The sequence below is a fragment of the Chelonia mydas genome, chromosome 3 (assembly GCF_015237465.2).
Source record: "Chelonia mydas isolate rCheMyd1 chromosome 3, rCheMyd1.pri.v2, whole genome shotgun sequence".
Lineage (NCBI taxonomy): Eukaryota > Metazoa > Chordata > Testudines > Cheloniidae > Chelonia > Chelonia mydas.
Window position 1 is genome coordinate 86,841,161 of NC_057851.1, and position 25,308 is coordinate 86,866,468.

The 25,308-nt window shown below is 42.6% G+C and overlaps 1 protein-coding gene across 1 annotated transcript in view; it reads left to right on the top strand.

Moving 5' to 3' along the window:
* Positions 1–9,084: 9,084 nt before the first annotated feature.
* Positions 9,085–25,308, top strand: part of RFX6 (regulatory factor X6) — a 51,321-nt gene continuing 35,097 nt past the window's right edge. The window contains exons 1-5 of the mRNA XM_007056767.3: positions 9,085–9,507; positions 10,053–10,209; positions 12,143–12,266; positions 16,011–16,072; positions 24,723–24,800. Of these exons, the coding sequence (XP_007056829.3) occupies positions 9,279–9,507; positions 10,053–10,209; positions 12,143–12,266; positions 16,011–16,072; positions 24,723–24,800 (650 nt within the window). The 5' untranslated portion in view covers positions 9,085–9,278. The remainder of the gene's footprint in view (positions 9,508–10,052; positions 10,210–12,142; positions 12,267–16,010; positions 16,073–24,722; positions 24,801–25,308) is intronic.

A 25,308-nucleotide genomic window follows, 5' to 3' on the forward strand; every position in this document is an offset into this window, starting at 1 on the left:
CATTCTAACACATAACCAGACGTTATGGGCCTGAGGTAGAAATCATTTGCTAAGGTTCTACCGCATGTGTTGTTGATGATCATAACAGTCCCTTCTGACGCTCAAATCTAGGAATCGGTGTATTCTGTGGCACACTGGAACTAAATGCTGCAGCCTGGTCCCTGTTACTCCAGGTCTGAATTTGGCCATTTTTGTATAAAATACTATGGAAACATGGACACATGCTGGGGGTGAAGAAAACCTCCCCTGAATTCAGCAAGAGATTTGTAGCTCAATTTTACAATACACTAAATACTGTGGAAATATTGCCAGTTTATATGCCCGAGAAATGTCCTTTGTGATCTGATCTCACCCAAACCCTCAGCGTATCACAGAAATAGGATTCAAAGCACAATGTTGAAGACCTCGCTACCGCTCACTTCAATGAGTGGTGTAACTTGCTGATTTTCAAGCCAAAAAAGCCAATAAAATTAGGTGTAAATGTGTATAAATCACAACCTTTACTCCAGGCACTGATGATCATTGATCATCTGCAATGAGTCAGTGGGCCAGAACTAGTGTAAACTGGCATAGCTCCTCTGAAATCAATGAGCAACACCCATTTATATCAGCTGGGGACCTGGCCTTTTACTTTAAACATGTTAATAGTGTGAAGTTGAATACTCTGTACATTTAAAGAACTATAAATATATTTGGAAAGGAATAAGTGTTTGACCATGCCAAAAAATAGATGTTAATAATCCAGAAGTCAACACCATGTAAAAATTTCTATTGTAGTGTATTTGTCAAGAGAGGATATAAAACAGTTTCTATACACTTATGTCAACATAAAAAAGTTACACAGGAACAAATCAATGACAAATTTGATTTCTATTACACATTTATCTTCCACATAGTTTTCAGTTCAACACACAGATTCTCCCATCTAGCTAAGTCATACTAATGTAAATAAAGATCAAAACATTTAAATACCATGTGCTCTGCTGGCAACATGAGGAAGAAAAGTTGCACCCATTTGGTAGGTTCCAAATTCCGAAAATTGGCATAAAAAGTATATCACATACAAATTGTGCACCGTAGTTCTAGTGTGCCACTGAACACATGGGGACTATTACACCCTGCCCAAACACAGGCATCTGAGGAATTTTTCAGGACTGTATCCAAAATCTGTTGAATTTTGGTGGTTTCACGTCCATGAGTTTCACCAGAAACCACCACTAGAAGTGTAGGCACAGAAACTATGACCGTGACTTTGAATGGGAAAAGAACAAATAAAGGGGTTCTGTGCCTACGGGCTGTGAAGAAGATAGATTTTGACTCCCAGTGTCATCTAGACTTCATCCAATGCAGTGTTGACTGAAGCTGGCATCCTGCTTGATCTAGTGAACGCAATTTTCAGATGTGATGAACATTCAAGCTGCAAGTTGAAGCCAGTGGGAGCTGAGCATACCCACCTACTCTAAAAATGTACTCCTCTCTCCCTGGAGAAAAGATGTTTGCAATATCGTGAAGGCAGTCTGAGTCAGCGTTTGGGGAAAGAAGTGAAATCAACCTTATTGCATTACTGGCTTCAAAACCCTACTACGTAAAACATGAAATACTGTGTTCTAGAAATACTACTAGGTTAGTCTCATGAACTTCTAAAACACTATTCCAACATCTGGCACAAGGGAATGCACCATAATGTAACATGAGAGTCCATCCATGCCTACTGTATTACTTAATTGAATACTAGTGTGCTCAAATCTGTGTAGTATGCAGAGGAAGACACAGTCTTTGCTCCAAGGGTCTTAGACAAGCATAGAGTTTGCATTTTTAGCCAAATAAAGGCCACAGACTAATGATGATGCAGATGTGAATTTGTTTCTAGCATAAATCCATCTTGAAAGGCTTCATGGAAAGAGTGAGATTTTCTAAGAAACAGAGCTATTTAGTGAAAAAGAAACAGGAGGCTTTTCCAGACTTGAAAGAAATTTTGGAAGAAGGCCCAAAGGTAAGAGTGGTAAGACATGGTGAAGATAATATGTTTTCCGTACACAAACACACAAATAACCAAAGACAAAAACATGCCCTTTCCGTCTGGTTGACTGCTTTTGAGACTGTGTCAAACAACAAAGAACAAATATAAATTTCCAAGAGACACAGAGAGAGAGAGAGAGAGAGCGAGAGAGCACACAGTGCGTTACTCACTTTGTAAGACCTCTTTTCAATTGCCTCACAGCACCATTCCTCAACAGACAGGCAAGGAGGCTTGTTACATTTAAGGTGCAGGATGTGGAAAACAGAATCAAAACACCTTGCCTATGTTGACATATATACTACAAAGAGGAGTGTTTAGGTTGGAGGCTCAAGTGGAGGGAAGTGAGTAGGCGGAAGTGAGTACAAATATAGGTGAAGGCAGAGTTGTCTAGAGCCTCGAAGTAAAGGGCTGCTAGCTCAGATATGCTAGGGAAGGCCATGGGCCTTCTGTAGCCAGCTTGGTAAATATTCAAACAAGCACCTTTTCCCATACTGCCTCTCACACTTAGGAGGTGCTCCCTGGGAATATCCACAAAGCTATTCAATTATCCACCTTGAAATCCCCCCTCAGAACTCTCCTTTGCTATGATGCCCACAAATATCTTGCCAGTGGTTTAGGCTGTTGGTGTGATGAGACCACTGCCTATCATACTGACCACTATCATCTCTCTGTTTCCTTGTACTCCCCCATCTGTCTGTCCCCATATGTTGTATCTTGTCTTATATGTAGATTGTAAATGCAAAGTAACGCACATAGGAAAACATAATCACAACTGTACATATATAATGATGGGGTCTAAATTAGCTGTTACCACTCAAGAAAGAGATCTTGGAGTCATTGTGGATAGTTCTCTGAAAACATCAACTCAATGTGCAGTGACAGTCAAAAAAACAAACAGAATGTTGGAAATCGTCAAGAAAGGGATAGATAATAAGACAGAAAATATCATATTGCCTCTCTATATATACTTGGTACGCCCACATCTTGATTACTGTGTGCAGATGTGGTCACCCCATCTCCAAAAAGATATATTGGAATTGGAAAGGTTCAGAAAAGAGCAACAAAAATGATTAGGGGTATGGAACAGCTTCCGTATGCGGAGAGATTAATAAAACTGGGACTTTTCAGCTTGGAAAAGAGATGACTAAGGGGGGATATGATTGAGGTCTATAAAATCATGACTGGTGTGGAGAAAGTAAATAAGGAAGTGTTATTTACTTCTCATAAGACAAGAATTAGGGGTCACCCAATGAAATTAACAGGCATCAGGTTTAAAACAAACAAAAGGAAGTATTTCTTCACACAATGCACAGTCAACCTGTGGAACTCTTTGCAGAGGATGTTGTGAAGGCCAAGACTATAACAGGGTTCAAAAAAGAACTAGATAAATTCATGGAGGATAAGTACCATCAATGGGTATTAGCCAGGATGGGCAGGGATGGTGTCCCTGGCCTCTGTTTGCCAGAAGCTGGGAATGGGCGATGGGATGGATCACTTGACGGTTACCTGTTCTGTTCATTCCCCCTAGGGCACCTGACATTGGCCACTGTCAGAAGACAGGATACTGGGCTAGACAGGATACTTTGGTCTGACCCAGTATGGTGGTTCTTATGTTCTTATGAGTGGGGCAAGGACCATTGTTTAGTTCTGTGTTTGTACAGCGCTAGCACAACCTGGTCCTGGTCCATGACTAGAACACTAGGCACTACAATAATACTAGCAATAATAATAATAACGCCTTGGAATTAGGGAACTGTTGGAATTACAACATAAGGAAGTCAAAGGAGAAGTGAGAAAAGATTATTACAGATGAATAAGAACTGGTATAAGGACAAAACTCAACTTGAAGAATTTGACTGGAGCCATTCATATGTGAGTGATACCAGTTGTAGCATACACTGCTGGGGTGATCAAGCAAAATCAAGAGGAGAAGAAAAGATATGGACAGGATTTACATCTGATCTTGCAATGGAGGAAAAGGTCTGCTATCTGTGGAGGAAGCAATTGACAATGAAGAATGCAACATCAAAATATATAAGGAGTCAGCCAGAGTAGAAGATTATCTGATGGCAATAACAAGCAATGGCTGTCTGTGTATCCCAGCCCAAGAAAGCCCAATAAAAAAAAGTAGAAAACAAATTGTCAAGGACAGACTTGAAAGATTTACACAGAAATCAGTGCATGGAAAGTGGTGGAGAGAGATTGAACACTTCAGCGATTAACCAAGATTAACAAACTCATGGCTTGTAGAAGGATACCTCAAAAGAGACACAAGGTGGGTGAGGTAATATCTTTTATTGAACCAACTACTGTTGGTGAAAGAGACAAACTTTTGAGCCAACACAGAGCTCTTCTTCAGGCCCAGTTAAATACAAGATATTACCTCACCCACCTTGTCTCTCTAATATCCTGGAACCAACAGAGCTACAGAATACACTGCAAACCTCAAAAGAGAGACAGAGAGTTATTATGAGTGCACATGAGCAGTCATTAAGACTTAATTACAGTCACAACAAAATTGACCAACAGAACTGATCCCCGAACTGCAGAATGTGTTCCGAAAAGGAGTGCTTGCACACTGAATGCTTGCAGGAACCTGGCTGGGAGAGAGTAAATGGACAGGTACAACGAGGTTAAACGAGTGCCCGCACTGGAGCTTCTGTGGCAAGTATAGATTCAAATGAGCCATGCAGAACTACGACCACCAGATTGAAAGTGCTCTAGAGAACAAAGAGGCTAAGATTTTGTAGGATCTGGTAATTGTCTCAGAACAAACGGTGCAGGTGTCACAGGCCGGACATAGTGGTTGTAGAAAAGAAGACAGGAAAGCCCATGTTAATTGATAGTGATGTGCCAGCAGATAGAAGCATAAAAAAGAAACAAGAGGAGACAGTGAGGAATGAAGAACGCTGCCACAAAATGGATCCATTGCAGAAAACTAGAACATAGACGATCCCTGTGATTGTTGGAGCACTTACAGCGATCCCAAAAGGTATGAGGAGCAGCTCAAGGACATGTTAAGAGTACAAGACATCATGATCAGTGTCCTCCAGAAGACAGCTCTGTTAGACATTGTGAGAACCTTAAGGAAAGTCAAGGACAATGAGTGCATTTGAGCACCTAAAATGCAGGAATTCTGCATAGGGTTTAATAACACTCCTAACTACCCAAATCTAAGGGGTTGATTTGAGGTCAGGCGCTATTGGTGACTCATGGGAACAAATTTTAGACAGTAGGTTTCCCCTTTTTATGCATAAAGATCTTGTAAGTTTTGAAGGCTATTTTTTAAAAAGAAATCCCCATGATGTAATACTGAGGGCAAATAACAATAATATGGGAGCAATATAGTTTAAGCAATGAGAAAGTAACAATTTTTGCTTCAGGACCCTGGCTAGACTGGAAGGAAGCAGACTGGCCTGAGACAAGGCAGTTCAGGCTGGAGTAGTCAAAGGGAAAGATGGAGACCAAGGCAAGAACAGGGGTTTTAGCCCCAAGAATAAGGTGGGGGGATTGGATTTTGATGAAATTATAAATGCCAAATGCATTTTTGCTTTTTCTGCTTTCAAGCAACCTATTTCTACACACTGTAACTCAATACCCCCAGGATATTTTTTCCTTCCGTGGATTAGTATATCAACATATATTTTTCAAATAAAACCTGTCGGAACTATTTTGGGCTTATTAAAGTGCACTGTCTACCCAGCATCAGCAAAGAATAACTGACAGTTAACTATTACCTGTATTTATAAAAACTGTTACTTATTTTATTTCTATTAATTATAGAATAGACATGTTTGCTCACGTAATGTGGCACTGGATGAGATACTAGTTCTCATACACTCGGTGTGTGTTTGCTTAGGTGCTCTAGTCTATCCTATTTTCTTTCTTTACTATTGCAAACATATGCTTAGTTTTATATTAAGCTGGCAACACCACAGGACAATCTTTCACTGGCTTTGAAAGGACAAGTAGATGACTGTTTATATGAGCTCGACAAAGGTTGCTAAATTCATTGAGCATTTAGATTTGCTTAAATAGCTCTTAAAAGTCATTGCAGACTTTCAGTAAAGTTAATTGAAGCAGTGGCTCTTTTCAGCATGCTCTCTCTCTCTCAATAGGCCAAATCATGACTGAACCAGAGCAGGTGTGTTAAAGGAAGGGGGCACTCTGTAGAGGAGGCAGTCATAACTGTCTGACTCCACCAAGGATGGGAGCCAGCTGGCCCCTAGGCCTGATTCACCACTGTCTCAATCCATTTTTCACTGTCATAATCTTGTTGATTTCAGTGGAGTTACTCCCAAGGCCATAGAATCAGGTTCCTTGGCAAGAAATAGTACATTCAATTTTGGGCACCTCATTACCAGAAAGACACAACACACTAGAGTGTGCTCAGAGAAGATGGATACAAATAATTAGGGACTGGAAGGATTTACTTTAGAGGAAATGTTGAAAGAGCTAATTACTGTGGACCAAATCCCAAAGTACTGTCTCAGTGATGTGAACTCTCAGGGAAGTCAAAGAGCCACATTCAATTCTCAGTTACACCAGGCAATGCAGTTGCACCAGTGAAACTCGGGGTTGAATTTGGTCTGATGAACGCTTTGACTGAGTAAGAATTGAAGTATAAATTGAGTCAGGATTTGGTCTTGTGTGTGTAGTTTGAATGCTGAGTGATAACTACTGAGTAAAGACTAAGGGGAAGGGGACATGGTAGCAGTTTACAGATGTACAAACTGTGTAACGGTGTAACTCTTCGCTGGGACCTGCCCCTCTGCAGGGAGGGATCGGGGAAGAGCAGCACTCCTGGGGCTGCCGGCCAGCATAAAGGGCGTGCAGGCAGCTGGGCATGTGGCATGCGCGAGGCACTGTGAACGGGGGCCGATCTCACTGGGATGGAGGAGCCCTGCAGCCCCCGGGACTATAGGTTAAGCCAAACCTGTCTCCGACGTCCCTCTCCTCCTGGGGGGAGAGAAATTTTAGAGGGTCACAGAAAGAGTTAACAAGATGAAAGTAAATAAGGGAAGATTTTGGCTGAATATGATTTCCTGACGGTGAGATCTATTAGGCCATGGAATAATATCCAAAGGGAAAAGGGGAAAACACCCTCACTTGGGACACTTAGAAGTAGAATGAACGAATCACTAAGAAATGTACTAGTAGGAACAATCCTGCCCTGGCAGAGGAATGACTGGGATGACCTCATAGGTCTTTTCCATTTCTAAATCCTGTCATTCATATTCACACTGTAGCTCTGATCCTTTTGGCATATATGAGCGCAGACAAGCCTTTCTTGGCAATGCCACCTGTGTTGGGCTGATGCTGTGGTCATGAGGAAAGGCTGAAAATCAACTTCACTGGACACCTTGTGTCATCTGACACCTTTGCAGAGTGGGTAGAAACCACTGAAGTTAGAATGGTAGTGTTCTGCCTCTTGGCACAGGCGTGAATGATGCCATGAAGTGCAAAGTAATGGAGACTGGGAGAGTGCGCACTGGAGCAGCTGCTTCATGAATCACATACCCTGTGATGGTCCAACACTGCAAGCTGGTGCCAGTGAAGGGGTGGGGCCCTAGCTCCGCCCTCACACTCCCCCTTCCTTGTCCTTACCACTGTCAATGCTAGAGTGCCTTAATCCTTGTACACCAGAAGTAAGATGAGCAAAGTTTTAGCTGGTGCAGGAACAAGGCCTAGGCAAAGCAAAACTCTTTGTCCCTCTTCCCTTTCTGGCACATCAGCCCAGAGCTAGGAAACTATCTAGTGCTCAGCTCATGTTAAGTTTGCATGCCTGTAAGAGCGCTGCTCTCCAGAGGTGGGCAGGAACTGGATTTCCCATTGCACAGGAAATTCCATGATTTCAACATTTGTCCCATTCTGAAATGGAACCTGAACACACACACAAAAATCAGAAATTTCCTGTCAAACGAAATTCTCATCAACAAATGACTAAAATAATTTTGGATTGATGGAAATGTTTCATTTCAATAAAATCAAAATATTTCTTTCCCATTTTGACCATTTGATTTTTTTTTTAAATTAGAATTTTAAAGAAAAGAAACCTCAGAACAAAAAGCCATTTTGAAAATGAAAAATGGAAAGGCTGAGTTCCAAAACCAGGCCAGGGGAAGGTGTCGATTGTATCAGACACATTTCTGATCATCGACACATTTCTCCACAACGTGTCCCTTTCGGCCAGTTGGCAAACCCACCCGACGCAAAATGCCCACCCAGCTCTGTGCTCTCCCTTAAAGAGCAATGCAAACGCAAGTCCTTTTAAAGACCCACAGTGAATGCCAGGGTCAGAGCAGGGTGGAGCCAGAGCCCGACTTTTGGGGGATGGTATGTATGTAAGTCACTGTGTTCTTTCCCTGATCCCTGGCCCTGCTCAGTGAGATGCAGAGCCCCTCCTCCCCTCCCCCCCTCAGCTGGCCAGTCTTCTTCCCTCTGGGAGGAAGGATCTGACCCGGGACAGCTGGGCAGGCTGCCCTGACCTGGCTGCGCGCCAGTGCCACTTGTTTGCCAGCCTGGTTGTAAGTTTCTCTGCCTCCACCTGCGTGACCGTGGGCACCGCTGCTTCTTCTCAAGCCCCTGGGTGCTGCGGGGACCCCGCCCCGCTGGAGATATGAAAGGCGGGCTAGAAACACAATCAGAAATACTTGTTCTGCGGGGTTAACCATTAACCCTGCTCCAGCTCGGCTCTGCGCCGGGTCCCCCCACTCACTCCCCCGGGGCCAGGACTAAACCGCTTTCAGTCCCATCAGTGACGTCGGATCCCGTGGAGTTCACACGGCGGCTCCCGCGGAAGGGGGCTCTTCGCTGGGACCTGCCCCTCTGCAGGGAGGGATGGGGGAAGAGCAGCGCTCCTGCGGCTGCCGGCTAGCATAAAGGGCGTGCAGGCAGCTGGGCGTGTGGCGCGCGCGAGGCACTGTGAACGGGGCCCGATCTCATTGGGACGGAGGAGCCATGCAGCCCCCTGGGACTATAGGTTAAGCCAAACCTGCCTCCGACGTCCCTCTCCTGCTGCAGGCATCCTGCCAGTGTCCGTGGCTGGGGTGGCTGATCTGCAAGAGTGGCACCCAGAGTCAGACTCCTCTAGGGCACCAGGCTGCTTGGAGGGGGAGGGGGAGAAGCGGGGCTGGCCCAGGGGCTGATGTCCTTGTCGGTGCCCCCTGCGCCCCCAGCCCTGCTGAAGGCGTGAGACGCCTGCCTGCCCCCGGGAGGGGGCTGCTGCTCGCATGGACGCAGCTGGGGGAATGTGCCAATGAAGAGCATGGCTAAGGCGCCGGAGGGAGAAGAAGACTCCTTCCTGCAGCCCTCGCAGAAGGGGTCCCCCGGGCTCCAGGAGGATTGCTATGAGGGCCTGTTGGGGAAGGCCTTGCTCTCCTACCCGGAGCAGGGGCTATGCGCCCCGGCGCTGCAGCAAGCCAGTTCGCTGGACAGCCGAGAGCAGGGCGATCCGGAGCCTGGCCTGCCCATTGGGATCAAGTCAGGTAAGAGCGCTACCCCCGCGGGGGAACTGCGGTGTAACTGCCCTCTGAAGAGCATCGGATCGTGCCTCTATCTCCCCGCTTTCCGCTCCCACCTGCAGGCAGCGGGTCTATTTCAGTGTGTCCATAGGGCTGGTTCCCTGCGCCCCAGGAGTCTTAGGTAGATAGGTGTAGTCCTGGATCTGAGGCTGTCTATGTCATCTCAAAGCCAGGAGTGTAGTGCCGGTGCTAGACCATCCCTGGCATACACAACCGGTCACATTACACAGATATCGCTCGTACTTGGCGATTGCATAGATACATTAGATGAACTCGATAGATCTATCTGTCTAACCTAATTCATCGCAGAGAGTAGGGACATGTAACAAGTATCTGTGTAATACACCCGCGTGCGGATATCTAAATCAACGTACCCACAGAGATATAAAATCAAAGGAAGGGAATTTAGGATTGAATCAGGGAAATCGAAAATACTCTTTCAAATGGAAATGTGATAAACAAATGTAACGATGCACTTGGATTTATTTTCTTTTCCCCCTGACACTCAGAAATACATTTTAACAGTGAAGCCCTTTCCTCAGAAGAGGAGGATACAGATATTCATGACAGTAAAATAAAATCCTTCGACCAAAACCTGTCTCCGAAGAAAACCATCACGCAGATTATGAAGGACAAAAAGAAACAGACCCAGCTCACCCTACAGTGGTAAGGCTCTTGCCCATCTACACACAGAGCACACCTGTACTACAAGGAGTTTTTCCTTTCTTTCTTTCTTTCTTTCTTTCTTTCTTTCTTTCTTTCTTTCTTTCGTGGGAGGAAAGCTAATAATTATTTACAAAGTCTGAGTGCATTAGGGTGGTAAAATCTGTGTAAGGAAAGCTTTCCCAAAGGAAGTTACTTTACTACTTGCAGAAATGCGTCTATTGCTGTATATTGGTCAAATGAATCAACAATTAAGATTTCGGACCACAAAGGGAATTTAAGTATTTGTTTACCCAGTCATGAAATTGGTCTCTGTAGCCCATTTTCACAATATTTGCCATTTAATCTGGTGCTGTTTTGGAGGGGAAAAAACCGATCTAAAAACATAGCTCACAAGATATCTGAAGTAGATTTGCTAGGGAGTATATGGGTGGCTTTTACTAGCTTTAATGCAGAATGTAGTAAAACGCAGTGGGACTCATTTTAAGGCCATGTCTCTGGAAGTGTAAACCTGTTCACGAATACTTTCACTGCTACTGATTTATCGCAGCTCAACATACAATCTGAGCCAAACCTCCGAAATAGAAATCAATTGAAAGCATAAAGATCCCAACAGAAATATTCTCTTCTGGTTACCCAATAATTCAATATTAACCAGCATCTGATTTATAGCTGCCTAGCACCAGTTTATTTCAATGCGATACTGTTACCCCTGCCTCTAAAAATAAATAGCCATATCCTGGAAAAACGTGAAGATGAGTGATTAATTAAGACATACATTTGTGAAAGGAACAGTTAATTGTCATGCCTTTGGTAGTTTTACTGAATTGTAATGCAGCTGGTCATTGTTCCCAGACTGGAAACCCTGATGTTACTGTATTTTATTCGAGCAAAGAAAACACCCAAGAACAGCCCTTTTTTGGGAAATATTCCCTTCGGAGCATGGTTGAAGTCAGGGAAATCTCCCACTGAAGTCAGCGAGATCTTTGTTACAAACTTCAGATTTAGCCCTAGATTACTTCCTCTAACAGTGAAAACCATATAAAGTAAACACAGGACTGCATTGCTACCCCAGATTTCTCAGACTAGTTTAAGCTGGGGAGTGGGCCGTAAACCGATTCAATAGAGGTTTCTACAGCAAGTCCTTTTATGCATGTATGCAATTTGAGCGAAGAGGAAGCTGTTATGTGGGAATGGCATTGATAATAGTGAGGGGTAGAAATGGGCCAGGGGTGAAATAGCTCCAAGGCTGAGAGCTCACAGGTATCCCCACACGCCATATTCACCGAATGCGAGATGAAAGGACCAGGCTTCGTTTCATTCCTTGAAGTACCACCTTGGTGTCCATCACTGCTAGCCTCTGTGTCACTTTTAAATGAAGTGGCAAGATATTAAGAGATGCAGGCTCACACCCGTTCAGACAGGAGTCTGGGAAACAAAAATAACCTCTAGATGAGGTTGTGCCTCAATTCCAGTTCAGCCCCTTCTAAATAAGCATTTCCAGTTTCTCTGGGTTTTTAGACAGAAGTTGCATATTGAATTAGTCCAGGCACCGAATCAGGATCTAGATTTAGGCTCTGGATCAGTCAAAAGTGATAGGGTTAAAATGATCCTTGCGGGTAAATCAGTTGCGTTTCAGGGAGTAACACCAGGGAGGAATCCTTCCCCTTATTTGGCGGCGGTGATTTTGTTCTCCCTCTTGCTGGAGAAGAAAGCTGCCGTGCTGGTTGTCACACATAAAGCACAGCAGACCAGCATACGCCGTTCCACTCCTCCATCTTGCCCAAGCTGCTGTAAGTAAGTTGCTGACTAGTAAGCTGTAGTGAGAGCTCTCAGTAAATGTTGCAGACAGGGCAGTGGGAAAGAAGGGAGGGACAACAAAACGGGGGAACCCACGGGGTGGCTTTTCATTCTGGTGATTGTTTTTACTCTGCAGGCTGGAAGAAAACTACATCGTGTGTGAGGGAGTTTGTTTACCGAGGTGCATCCTTTATGCACATTATTTAGACTTCTGCAGGAAAGAGAAGCTAGAACCTGCCTGTGCTGCGACGTTTGGGAAGGTAAAGGAGCAAACGTCTGGCGGTCCATTGATTGTCAGACTAATTCTTCCACAGAAGCATGTTTAACTCCTCCCCTGTTATCATGACTCTCAGAAATGAACAAATCCTTATGCTTTCTAGAGCCCCTGCGTCTTTGAATTAAATGGGGTCCAACTAAACCTGCATTGCTCCCTCTGAACAGGGTCGCAGGGTATGGCTACACTACGAAATTAGGTCGAATTTATAGAAGTTGGTTTTTTAGAAATCGGTTTTATATATTCGAGTGTGTGTGTCCCCACAGAAAATGCTCTAAGTGCATTAAGTGCATTAACTCAGCAGAGTGCTTCCACAGTACCGAGGCTAGAGTCGACTTCCGGAGCGTTGCACTGTGGGTAGCTATCCCACAGTTCCCGCAGTCTCCGCTGCCCATTGGAATTCTGGGTTGAGATCCCAATGCCTGATGGGGCTAAAACATTGTCGCGGGTGGTTCTGGGTACATATCGTCAGGCCCCAGTTCCCTCTGCTGATGAGCTCTGCCTGGTCGCCTCTGCTGATGAGCTCTGCATGGTCAGCTACAGCTTGCCATGCTGGCCAAACAGGAAATGAGATTCCAAAGTTCGCGGTTCTTTTCCCGTCTACCTGGCCAGTGCATCTGAGTTGAGAGTGCTGTCCAGAGCGGTCACAATGGAGCACCCTGGGATAGCTCCCGGAGGCCAATACCATCGAATTGTGTCCACAGTACCCCAAATTCGACCCGGCAAGGCCGATTTAAGCGCTAATCCACTTGTCAGGGGTGGAGTAAGGAAATTGATTTTAAGAGCCCTTTAAGTCGAAAAAAAGGGCTTCATCGTGTGGACGGGTGCAGGTTTACATTGATTTAACGCTGCTAAATTCGACCTAAAGTCCTAGTGTAGACCAGGGCTAAGACAACAACCTCAAAGGAATGAAATTAAGATTCCTCTTGATTTGCACTGTGAAATACGGAAGAGACATTCTCTCTCGCAACCTTTGCTTTGCAATGAGAGGGATGTGATTCTTCATATAAAAGGTGCAGCCTGAGGGATCTGGGACAGAGCACACAGCTTTATACTTGGCAGTCTTTAGTGCAATAACAGAGAGAAATGTTGTGAGGTTCGGTAGGAGAAGAAGAAGAGTTCAGAGCAGAATGAGTTTCTAAGTGGGAAACTGTTGAACCCCCCCTCCCCCCTTCAACCTCTCCCACCCAATTAGTCCTAAAATCATTTAACCAGAGTGAGAGATATGGACTTTCCAAATTAAATCCCATACATACAGTTAGTGAAACGGAAAACAAAGAAGGCATCACAGATCAATTTTGTAAAACACCACTGATCCATTCAGTTTGCTTACAGAAATGCATTTGTTAGTCTAATGAAATAACGGTAATGGAAATCAACTCCAGATCATAAAACGTTCACTCCTCATATTTTGTTACCTGCATTGAATGTATTTGGGGAGTTCCCATCTCACATTGCTTAAATGACTTCAGTATTATTGGGGGAAACAACAAATTTCCACTTAAACAGTATTTTTATTGTGAATTTTATTTCCTCTGCTTATGGGATAAAGGACTTTTCATTTTGTACATCTACTGCCTTAAGCCTCATTGAAACTATTATTGGTGTGGAAAGACGATTAGGGCACTAGCCTAGGATTTGGGAGACATGGGTGTAAGTCCCTGCTCTGCCACAGACTTCCTGTGTGACCTTGAGCAAGCCATTTAGTCCCTCTGTGCCTCAATTCTTGATCTATAAAATGGGGGTAATCATAAATACATTAAAAGTGTGAGGCACTCTGATACTAGGGCAATGGCGGGGGGTCATATAAGTATGAGAGAGAGAGAGAGAGAAATTTGTATGTCTTAGCCTCCAGATTGCACATTTAAGATGAAAAATCAATCCATTACAAAACAAAATATCTAAGGGCCAAATCCTGCCATCCTTACTTAGGATTAACGGCAGTTTTGTTTGGGTCATTTTTTTTTCAGGTTTCCATTAGTATTGTTTAATATGCATCAAGATGAATCCAGAGTGATTGTGTCTGAGTCATCAGTGAAAGGGAATTGGAACCAGGCCACCTGAATCTTATCTCTAGCTTTGTCTCTGACTCTCTGTGCAAGCTTAGAAAAATTACTTACCCTTCTATGCCTCAGATTTGTAATAAAACTACTTCCCACGGAGTGAAAAACTAAACCAAGCAGTGTTCACAATGTGCTTTGAGATCCTAGGTTCTATCAAAATTCAAATATTCACCTGTCGAGGGCTGGCATAGCACACCCTGTGGATCTGTGATGCCCTGTCAGAGGGATGGGAAGCATTCAGTCATTGTATCCTACTGTCAATGGAAATCCTTCTGTCACTGTATTTTATTCAGGCAGAGATTACGACCAGTAAGGAGCACCCCACTCCCATAGCCTGGCCACAATCCCATTGGGAAGCATAGGTCCTGCTCCCCCATTTGGCACTATCTGTCTGAAAGGGAGTAGGTGAGGGTGAGGACATATCTCTTCTCTCCCATTTCTCCCCCATATATACCAACCAGCAAAGCTGGCCTGCCAGGGAAGGGAGTGCCCACTGCTTCCTCCTCTCATGCAGCAGAGCTGTCCTACTGGCATGAGTCAGTCTCTAGATCTGAGTCCGAGGCCCCAGCAGGTGCAGTAGGGCTAGGAGTGGGTGTTAAAAGCTACCCCCACCTGCTGAAACATTTTAGCACAGTGTGATGTCATTTCTCATGTGGGTGTTATGAGATCACCCCAGCAGTTTCCTCCCACCCTGAACTGCTCAAGTGGGACAGACATGATTTTAGAATCCTGGCCTGTTGCTGCACTGCGGTGGGGGAGCTCTCCCTGAGCTGGCTTTCTCCAGCCTTTGCAGTATTGCAGCTTGGTTCAGGGTGGGGGGAGTGAGAGGAGCCATCACAAGGAGTCATTTGCCCCTTCCCTGTTCCCCATGGTCCCCAGTTGTGTCATCCCCTCTACACAGCCTTGACCCACTCCCCAGTACTCCTGCTTCTCCTCCTCCTCCAGAAGCACTCTCAAGTACTTTCAGTCCCCTGGCGCACTCCCTGGCCCGGCATCTCCTCTTTCCATTTCCAGTGCCAACACCTGGTACCTACCTTTCTTCCCCAGGGCCTAAACACCTTCCAGCCCACACAGGCCTGATGCCTTCCTTCCTCCCCTAGAGCCCAGACACACCCCACAGTACCTGCCGGAGTAGAATCCCTGCTACCGGTCCTTTTGTTCCACCTGACGGCCTCCCTAGAGGCTGGGGCAAAGAATCCAGTACTGCTTAAGTGCAACCCATTGAATGGGTTTCTCCTGAAGACAACTAGTCTTTGTGGTGACAAGTAAGAGCGAGACTGGGTAGGAGATCTTGTGGTGTGTGTGTGTTTGCATGTACACACTTATGGGGAGCTCTGGAGTTACAAAGTGGGATGACTGAGGGTATTGAATGCCCTAATCTTTCAAGTCACCTCTACTCTGGGCTCTAGAAAGCATAAACAATTTGTTTAGTTGTTTGTGGATCTTGATAGCATTGAAATAACACTTATTCATGAATCACAAATGTAACAGTTTTCGGTCTCTGCAGTCTCCTCTTATACTACAAGTCTACGCTTTATTTTTAATATGTTCAGGAATAAATATTTATCCACTGTTCAACATTTGCTTTTTCAAGACAAACTTTTCAGAGCTGCTGACAAAGGAAACATGCCCTTGCTAGAAACTAATATGCCTGACTTTCTCATTAGACCATTCGTCAGAAATTCCCCCTGCTTACCACACGGCGGCTTGGGACAAGAGGCCATTCAAAGTAAGGCACAATTATCCCTGTATCCCCATAGCATATAGACAGTACAACATGCAATACTTCTGTGTCTGTATTTTATGCATTAAACCACAAAATCTGCATTCAGATAACTAGAGCTACAGATGACATTTTGTGTGTGTGTGTGTGTGTGTGTGAGAGAGAGAGAGAGATGGAACTGAAAAACAGTCTGAATTTTAGAAAAATTATTGCATGCATGATTTTAAATGTAATGGCTTTTTCCCAGATTTTCCATTATCTTTATAATGTCATGGATCTTTTGTGGTGTTTCCAAACTTTTGTCAGGTATTTGTTATACTTGCTCATTTTTGCTGGGAAAATTGCATCATTGAATTATGATTGTTATTATTCTGGTTTGCAAACCTGGCAGCTTTTCACTCCCATTTCCAAATTACAGTAAAGCTTCAGCTGAAACTACTAGAGACAGACATTTAGTGCTAAACCTAGAAGAAAATATACAAATGACCTTTGTTAAGGACAGTTTTAGAAGGACTTTGAGAGTTCATAATTGTAGCTGCAGACTTCTTCAGTCTAATCAACCAGTTGATTTGTTTCAGAGGTGTCACCTTGTTAGTTTGTATCAGCAAAAACAACGAGGAGTCCTTGTGGCACCTTAGAGACTAACACATTTATTTGGGCATTAGCTTTCGTGGGCTATAACCCACTTCATCAGATGCACCAGCTGATTTGTATAGCTGGTCTGTGGAGTGTTGTGCTTTAGGAGTACAGCATGATGATTTTTTACATGTGTGTTTATGATAAGTAAGCATGATGCCTAGTGTGTAAATGATGTCGGTGTTCATCCTGGACTTACATTTTTAGCTCTAGGCAGAGCAGGTGTAATGTTATTGTGAATCTCATAGTATGACAACATCTTTTCTTTCTGAATACCCCAGGAGCTCTGAGGAAGTGTGATTGAGTTTCCCCAATGTGATTTTGATTTTGGTTCAAGAATGTAAAAAGTGTGTCTTTCCATGGATTGTGTATGTTCTTAAGGACGTAAGGAGCAATGTAGTGTACTGATGCACCAATACACCATATATGATGAAAACCAAAATTGGACAGAGGCAGGGTGTTCTAAATGATTCCTTGATGCACAATCAGTGAATAATTAGGAATCAGGTATTTCAGTAAACTCTCTTCCATTCAAAGTAAGGCACCGTTATCCATGCATCCACATAGAGTATAGGCTGTACAACAGTGGGAAGTTAATGATGCAACATTCTGTGTTGTCTGAAGCTGACTGTCTATGAGGCTGTGCTACCAGGGAAGACTTAAGATTGTTAGAGTGACCTTAAAAGCTAATTTCCGTACTTAGTTGGGTTTTGTAAAGTTTATACTGAAATTAGAATTCTGGGGATTTCAAAAGTGAGGGGGACACTTTTCTGGGGAGTGGGGGTCTGGTTAAACTTTATTGTTCTTAGAAGGCATTTTTCAAAAAAGTTAGCAGTTCTCAACCTTGAGTCCAATTTAGTCAAGTTCTTATCTGTGAATTTCTATTGGTTTCAGAAGAAGTTTTTCCTAAGAATGCCCATGTTGCTATGAGGAACGTTAAGGGATATAAATGGTATCCATGTTTCTGTGAATATATCTATCTGCACTAGTCCATAGTTATTCTGGACCTTATTCAAGATGTGCTTAAGTATGCATGTGCCTTCAAATACAGGCATAGTCCCAGGATTGCTCTCATGCTTAAAGTTAGGCATGTGTTTAAGTGCCTTCCTGAATCAGGGTATAGGAAAATAGACTTGACTCAAAGAAGAGATCACAGTAGAGTGATGGTTTATTGAGGCAAGACTGAAAAACAGAGACAAGTAACAAGGAAAAAAATAAACAAACAAAGATGGAAAACCATAACAATAAGAGTAATAAGAAAACTCTTGGGAAAAGACTGTGTGAAAAATTCTTACCTGTGAAACAAAGTACAGAAAATAAAGGTGGTCTGCAAAAGGAAAACATAAGGTTGTGTTCTTCTTGAATTATTTATATTATATGGCCTGAAGGATGTTTGGTTGATTGTTTTTTAAAGTTTTTTTTCCCTCTGCTGCTTATTTTTTTACTTTGGACTTTATCTTAGAAATATCAGGAACGGCAAGTCGGTTCCCTGGCTTTTTGGCGAGCTCACTGGAGATGTCATATATGGAATTTAGCTTTAGGATTTAATCAAATCCTTCTCTGATTAAAAATTAACAATTTCAAATTGTTAATAGCAACGTATTTTTTCCCTCTCGAGTGTTTCTCAGGCATTGTATTAACAAAAACAAAATGAACCAAAGTGTTTTAAATATTTGGAATAAAAATCCCTTCCCATCTCTATCAACTCTATTCCACTTGCCTCATTTCTCTCATGTCATAAATCCTACCAGTTTCCCAATGGTCCATAGAGTTTTCCAGGAAAAATAGGGGAGACAAGACCTAAATTTCGATTGTAAAGTGACAAGATGGGGGGGGGCATAGTTGAGGAGGGAAGCCCAACAATCTTTCAGGCTTTATTTACATATCTAGGGTGACAAGATGGCCCGTTTTTATAGGGACAGTCCCCTTTTTGGGGACTTTTTCTTATATAGGCGCCTATTACCCCCCCACCCCATCCCGTTTTTTCACAGTTGCTATCTGGTCACCCTATACATACCACAAAGAAAAATAACAAATGGAATGCAAATTCGTTTTTCCCCCTTTGCAGGTCACCTTTAAATGCTGAAAGGAAGTTTTTGGAGTAAAGTTGTTATTGGAAAGAAGCTTGTGTTGGTTAAAAGTCTGATGGGCATGGCGGTGTGGAAGGGTGATCATGCATTGTCTGCTTTAGTGAAATCTCTTATTGTAGCAGCTCAGTCATGGCTACAGGCATCCTAATGTAAGTGTGGACTGATGTATTGTCCCAGAACTTTGGTTCTGATCTCATACAGACTTCTAAACGTTATGGGGTTGGCATTGTATGCATAAATAACTAACTAGCTCACAAATTCTCCAGACTAGTCAAGTTCTTCTAAAGGCCCACATAGCCCAATGAATGTGGACCTTCGGTTCAGCCATTCTATTGCTATGATAAACCAGAAAATACCAGAAAAAAGTCCCCAAAATGCACCTCAGTTTTTTGGACCTGTCATATCTAATAAACAGTTACCAGATTTTGCCCCAAACCTTCAAAAAGGCAATTCTACCTTCAGTAAATATCCCACATCTGTGAAACGTCAGGTGGTTTGATTTCTGTGAAGTTGAGGGGGGTGTTTAAAAGAGAGGTAATAGCACAGTTTATAAATATGTATTTATAAATGGGGATCTAGCTCCAGCACTAATTGTGTAGAGATGAGTGTCACTGCCCACACCTCTTTTCGAAGACGTGGTACAACATTAGTGCAGAAATAGAGCTCATCCGGCGTTTGCTCAGCAGATTGCACAGGCTCACTGAGCTTGACAGTATCAATGAGTGATGTTTTCCTATGGATTATCTGCTCTTGAACGCTTTCTTCGGATGGGTAAGGCACCAAGAGGCTTCGCTCAAACATCCGGCATTGGGATCTTCTTTTTTTATCTGTTTTTTTTTTTTTTTTCTGAAAACATCATGGGCCTGATTTTCATTTACACTGAGACGACCTGGTCTACACTTACAAATTAGATTTCAGAGGAGCAGCCGTGCTAGTCTGTATCCGCAAAAAGAAAAGGAGGACTTGTGGCACCTTAGAGACTCACAAATTTATTTGAGCATAAGCTTTCGTGAGCTACAGCTCACTTCACTTATGCTCAGATAAATTTGTTCGTCTCTAAGGTGCCACAAGTCCTCCTTTTCCTTTTTACTTAAAAATCAGATCGACCTACTTATGTTGCTCAGGGCTGTGAAAAATTTCACTCCCTGAGCACCATAGTTCAGTCCTGTTCTAGACGTGGCTAGGTTATTAAGAATTTCTCCATTAACCTAGCTACACCTCTCGGAGAGGTGGATTATCTAGATTGATGTGAAAAATTTCATGCCCTGAGTGCCATAGTTAGGTTGACCTAACCCCCACTGCAGACACAGCTAGGTCAGTGGATGAATTCTTCCATCAACTTAACTATCACCTTTCAGAGAGGTGGATTACCTGCACTGATGGAAAAAACCCTTCCATTAATGTAGGAACCTTTCCATTAATGCTGTAGGGCTTGTAGCGTAGACATAGCCTAACTGCTCACTAATGAAAATAAGCAGGTCAGAACCTGGGCTTGAGTGAGGTTAGGTACTACTGGGCACCACATTATAATACAGACATGTCGGTAGGGAGCAAAGCTGGGTTCTTTCGGCTGGACACAGTCATTTCCTCGCACTCAGACTCTTTCTTTTAAAGAATGTAACACAATGGAGTTATTTCAGTTCTAAGGTTTAGATTCTTGTTTAGTATTTTTAATTGTATTACTGTAGCATCTAGAAACTCCAGTGAAGATGCCATTGGGCTGGGTGGTGTACAAGTATAGAACCAAAAGACAGTCCCCGCCCCAGAGAGCTTACAATCTAATATTTCAAAGGACCCGCCCCCCGCACTTTCCATGAATAAATTATCTCACAATGTACTTCTCACCTCGTATATGTCAGGATAGTGATAGAGCACAGCCACAACCAGAGCTGACCAGAGAATGACAATTCCATTTCTCAGCAGCTTTTGAGGTCCCAACATTTGTTTTCATTTTGCACTGGAAGGTTTTTGTGACAATAGAATTGTGTTGGCAGAGAGGCAGAGATGTGTGCGGGTGTCATGGTAGGTAGGGCACACAGCTCCAAGTCCCTGCTCTGACTGATTGAAAGCAGAGTTTTTCACCCCAGATCCCTCTGATTTAGGCAGCATAGAGCCTTTAACCTGTCTCACTCACATCCCAGGACAGTGCCCTAACTGCCCTTTAGGGTGTAAGAATCTTTCTTTCTCTTCCTGGATCCCAAACCCCATTTTGATGAAATCTTTGTTGAAACCAGAACTTTTTGGCTTAGATGAAAGAGCACGTTTCACTGTAGAGCAGGCTTCCAATCAGCTCTCGTCATGACTACCCTGTATTTCCCATATTGCTGAAGGGATGGGGATCCTGGCTAGATCCCAGCTAGATGGGAGGAGACCCACTATAGAAAAGGCTGTAAACACTGTCTCAGATTAGTATATAATAGTCTGTAAACTCTTTGGGGCAGGGACTGTGTCCTCTTGTGTGTTTGGACAATGCCTAGCATAATGTGGCCGCTCCCAGAATAGAAATAATAAACAATAATCACCATGATCTGTGAATTACCTGTGACAGCTACTCAGGAAAATGTACATACTGGGTAGAGTAGACACACAGGAGATTGTGTTTGAGCTCAAGTTACATTTTAATTTCTTTGTAGACTTTGATCAGTTAAATCTTAGCTTTTATCCATCGTGTCTGAAAACTATTATCTTATTTATTAGGAGTGATTTAGTGGGTTAATAAAACTGATATGGCAGCTGGCCTCGTGATAACAAGTTATTGCAAGTCCCTGAACAGCTTAATCCTATCATTTCCTTATCAGCCATCATTTGTGTCAGTGTAAGCTAAAATCAGGGCTACTAGTTGCACAGGAACATATGTTACAGCAGACCTATGAAATAAAAAAGGAAAGCAGTTTAGTCTGTTTCTTTTTATAGTTCTGTTGAGAAAATCAAGAAATAAATCCTTCACGATCATGGATCTCATTTTATTCCTAATAATCATATGCAGTATAGTAAATATATAGCTATGCAGTTGTATATTTTATATAATGAATTAGAATTCCACATTTGTTGGGAAAGAAGAACTATTTTGTAGGAGGTTAGTTTGAAAATAAAAAATGGCAAGTGTTTGAAGCTGCTGAGAGATTTCAGATATTAGAGTAAGATCTGAAAAGTTGCTTTAGTGACAGAGTGCAAATGAGCAAATCAATGGTGCATATATTATAATGCACTTAACATTTTTTAAATACGGGTGGTATCTCTGTATAATATTTTCTCTAATGTAATGTACAACTCTTGATATTTAATTGCTAAATGATAAAAGTTTGATTTTTTAGAACATATTCTCACACATTTCATATCAAACACTCTTAAATCTCATCTAAAATAGTTTCAGTGCAATGGGAGAAAAATGTCCATGAGCTCAGAGTGAAAAGTTTGCATCTGAACTTTGCCAAATGTCAGGAATGTTCAGATCCAGAAGTTTGGTTCAAGCCCAACTCTTTAATATAGAATATATGGAATACAATGGCTGAAAGAAACTTCATGACTTCTATCCATAAGAGAGATCAGATACAGAAGTTTATGCTATGGAGGTAAGATCCTTTAGCATTATGACATTGATTGGTGTTATTTAGGGCCTAAGGCACCTGTTGATACGATTTTACAGAGCAACTATTGGTCACAAATAATGGAATGATTCAAGCAGGTGGACATAGTTCGGAGCTATGTTAATGCATCTTTAAAATTGGCCTGCTCATGTGTACTTAGTCACGTCACCGATCCTCACACTAATATACTCATGGCAAAGAACCAAGGGACATGGTGATAATGTAGGTGACAAAATCTTGCTCTTCTCAAGGGTTAATGGGTATCACGGTGTTTTGGTGGAGTTACCTTTACTCATAAATTTCAGGTAAACAATGAAAGCAGTAATGTGTTTAGCAATGACCACTTAGCATCACATTTCCTTAGCTATAAAACCTTGACTGCTGACAGCAAAGCTGGCCATCAGCAGAAGTAGTACTTCAGCTGGGATCTGCAAAGCCAACCAGATAATTTAGACACATAACTCTCATCAAAATTGCTTTTCCTGGGAGTTGTATCTAAATCCCCATGTCAGCTTTGAAAATATAAAAACCTTCATCTTTTACCGTTCCTAGCCTTCCTTCTCCCTCAGGAGAGAAAACAGTGAGGATACAATGTTATGCTAAAAGGAACAACAGTGCTGAGTTGGGATTGCTTATCAACTTGTTCAGAGACATCATCAAAGAAATACCACTTTGTGGAGATAGCTCTTCTACAAAACACTTAAGCACGTGCTTAGTCTCATTGAAGTCAGCAGGACTAGTCATGTGCTTAAAATAAGCATGCGCTTAAGTATCATACTAGATCAGGGCCCAAATTTGGTTGCAGAGCACAGCAATTTGATATAGATGTACTGTCCATTGGTAGATTAGGATCACCCGTAGCATCATAGGGAGCAAGTATTTCATTAGTAATTGTATCTATTCCAACACAGGTTGGTAGCAACAGGTTCAACAATGATTTTCACCATGATAACTGTTTACACTGAGTTCTTTTGTTACACTGGGAAATGATGATCTAGCTCTGATGCACAGACTGAAAAGTCAATGCTTTTCTTGAAAAGATTTCATTTAAAACCTCTTTGATGCCATAAAATTAAGGTCTCTTTCACCTTTCAAGACTAATAATGCAATGCTGGATCACTTCCAAAGCACATGGTCCTCTTCCTCTTCTCCTCCATATGATACTTTATGGTGCTTTTACTTCTTACTTTAAAAGTGACTTTCGTACTTTGAAAAGTAGAAGTAGAAGTTTCCAGGAGCCTATGTGGTCTCAGACTGAGCTAAGCCCTTCAGATTGAGCTAAACTACAGGAAGACTGGCAAGACAATATATAGGGAAAAGTGGGGGCTGGCCTCCTGCCCCAACCCTTTCTCACCACCACTTACCCAGTGACTCTCCAGATTCTACCAGAGCATAGGAATATTGGAGAATCAGAAGACACAACCCCATTTTATACCCCCACCCAGAATCAGGGCCATTGAATCTAGACATCTGTGAGACCATCTAGCCTTCCTGCCAGTGCAGGATTGTTTCATCTCATACATTTACTAGAGTTTTTCCAGTCTAGTTATCAATGTGCCATGTGATGCAACTAATCACCCTGAGGTGATTATTCTTCTTCTCTCCATCTCACTTCTTCTGTCCATCAGGAATCTTGCAATTGCCCACCAACTCTAACCCTTAAGAATTTCTCCACCTAATTCTCCCTCCCTCTAGGTATCTCCTTCCTTACTGAACACTTTTTAAAATATCAGGGATGAAGGGGTTAATATAGAGAGTTTATAAACCAGGTTATAACTTTGGCATCCTTCTGGATGAACAGTGCTATATAAAAGTAAGCTATTAGCTTTTATAGATGAGGAAATGATGTTGATGTAAGTGATACTAATGTGACACTAATGAGTCATTTTTAAACACATTACTACTTTTATTGTTTATGTTTGAAATATACAAAGGGGACTTAATCTAAATTTTCCCCTCAATTAAGCTGATGCAACTCCACTGAGTTTGGAGGGGTTATGCCAATGCAATTTAGGCCTGGTCTACACACAAAGTTGACCAGTTTAACTAAAAGTTGTGATTCTAAACCAAATTACTTAAACCAGTGCAACTGTGTGTTATGTCAAGAGTGTCCACGTGAAGGGAGTTGCACTGATTTAACTAGTGAATCAATGCACGCACTGTGGGTGGACAAGACCTAAGAGGAGCATCCAGCCAATATTCTCATTGCCTTCAGTGGGACCAGGATCTGTCCCAGTGACATGAAACATTACTTTAATTAAAATAGAGTCTAAGGAAAAGTTGAATTAAGCACCAGTTTAGTTCCCTGTAGACCTTTATGTGTGTCCCTTTTCTTTTTCATAGGTATCATTACTATGGAATTGGCATTAAAGAAAGCAGCGCGTATTACCACTCTGTGTATTCTGGAAAAGGGTTGACAAGGTACAGTAACATGACTGCTGAGACTAAGTCTCTGCCCCTGTATTTTGGAATGATGTTCAGCGACGATCTAATTTTAATCTCATCTATCTACGTAAGGTAGTCACAGGACACCTATCACTGTAGTATAGAGGCACCAGTAATATTGTTCTCTCATGGTTTTAATGCTCCTAGTTTGGGGCAGTAATTTACTCCCAAAAATCCAGAGTTAAATTTTTGGACACAATGGGCCAGCTGGTGTAATTCAGCATACCTCCACTGAAGTCAAGGGAGCGATGCCATTTATACCATTTACACTAGCCCACTAAATTTAGAATAGTGAGGCTCAATTTTCAGAGCATTTTGCTTATACGTATTTGTGTGGCAGTCTTCTCCATTTGCCACCCAATGCAGCTCACCATTGTGAAACTGCCAGGGAATGGTGTGAAGTTGGCACCTGTGGGCAGGAGGGCTGGTTTCAGTGTAGATTAATATTTACTGATTCTTTTACTGGCAAATATCAAGCTGAAAC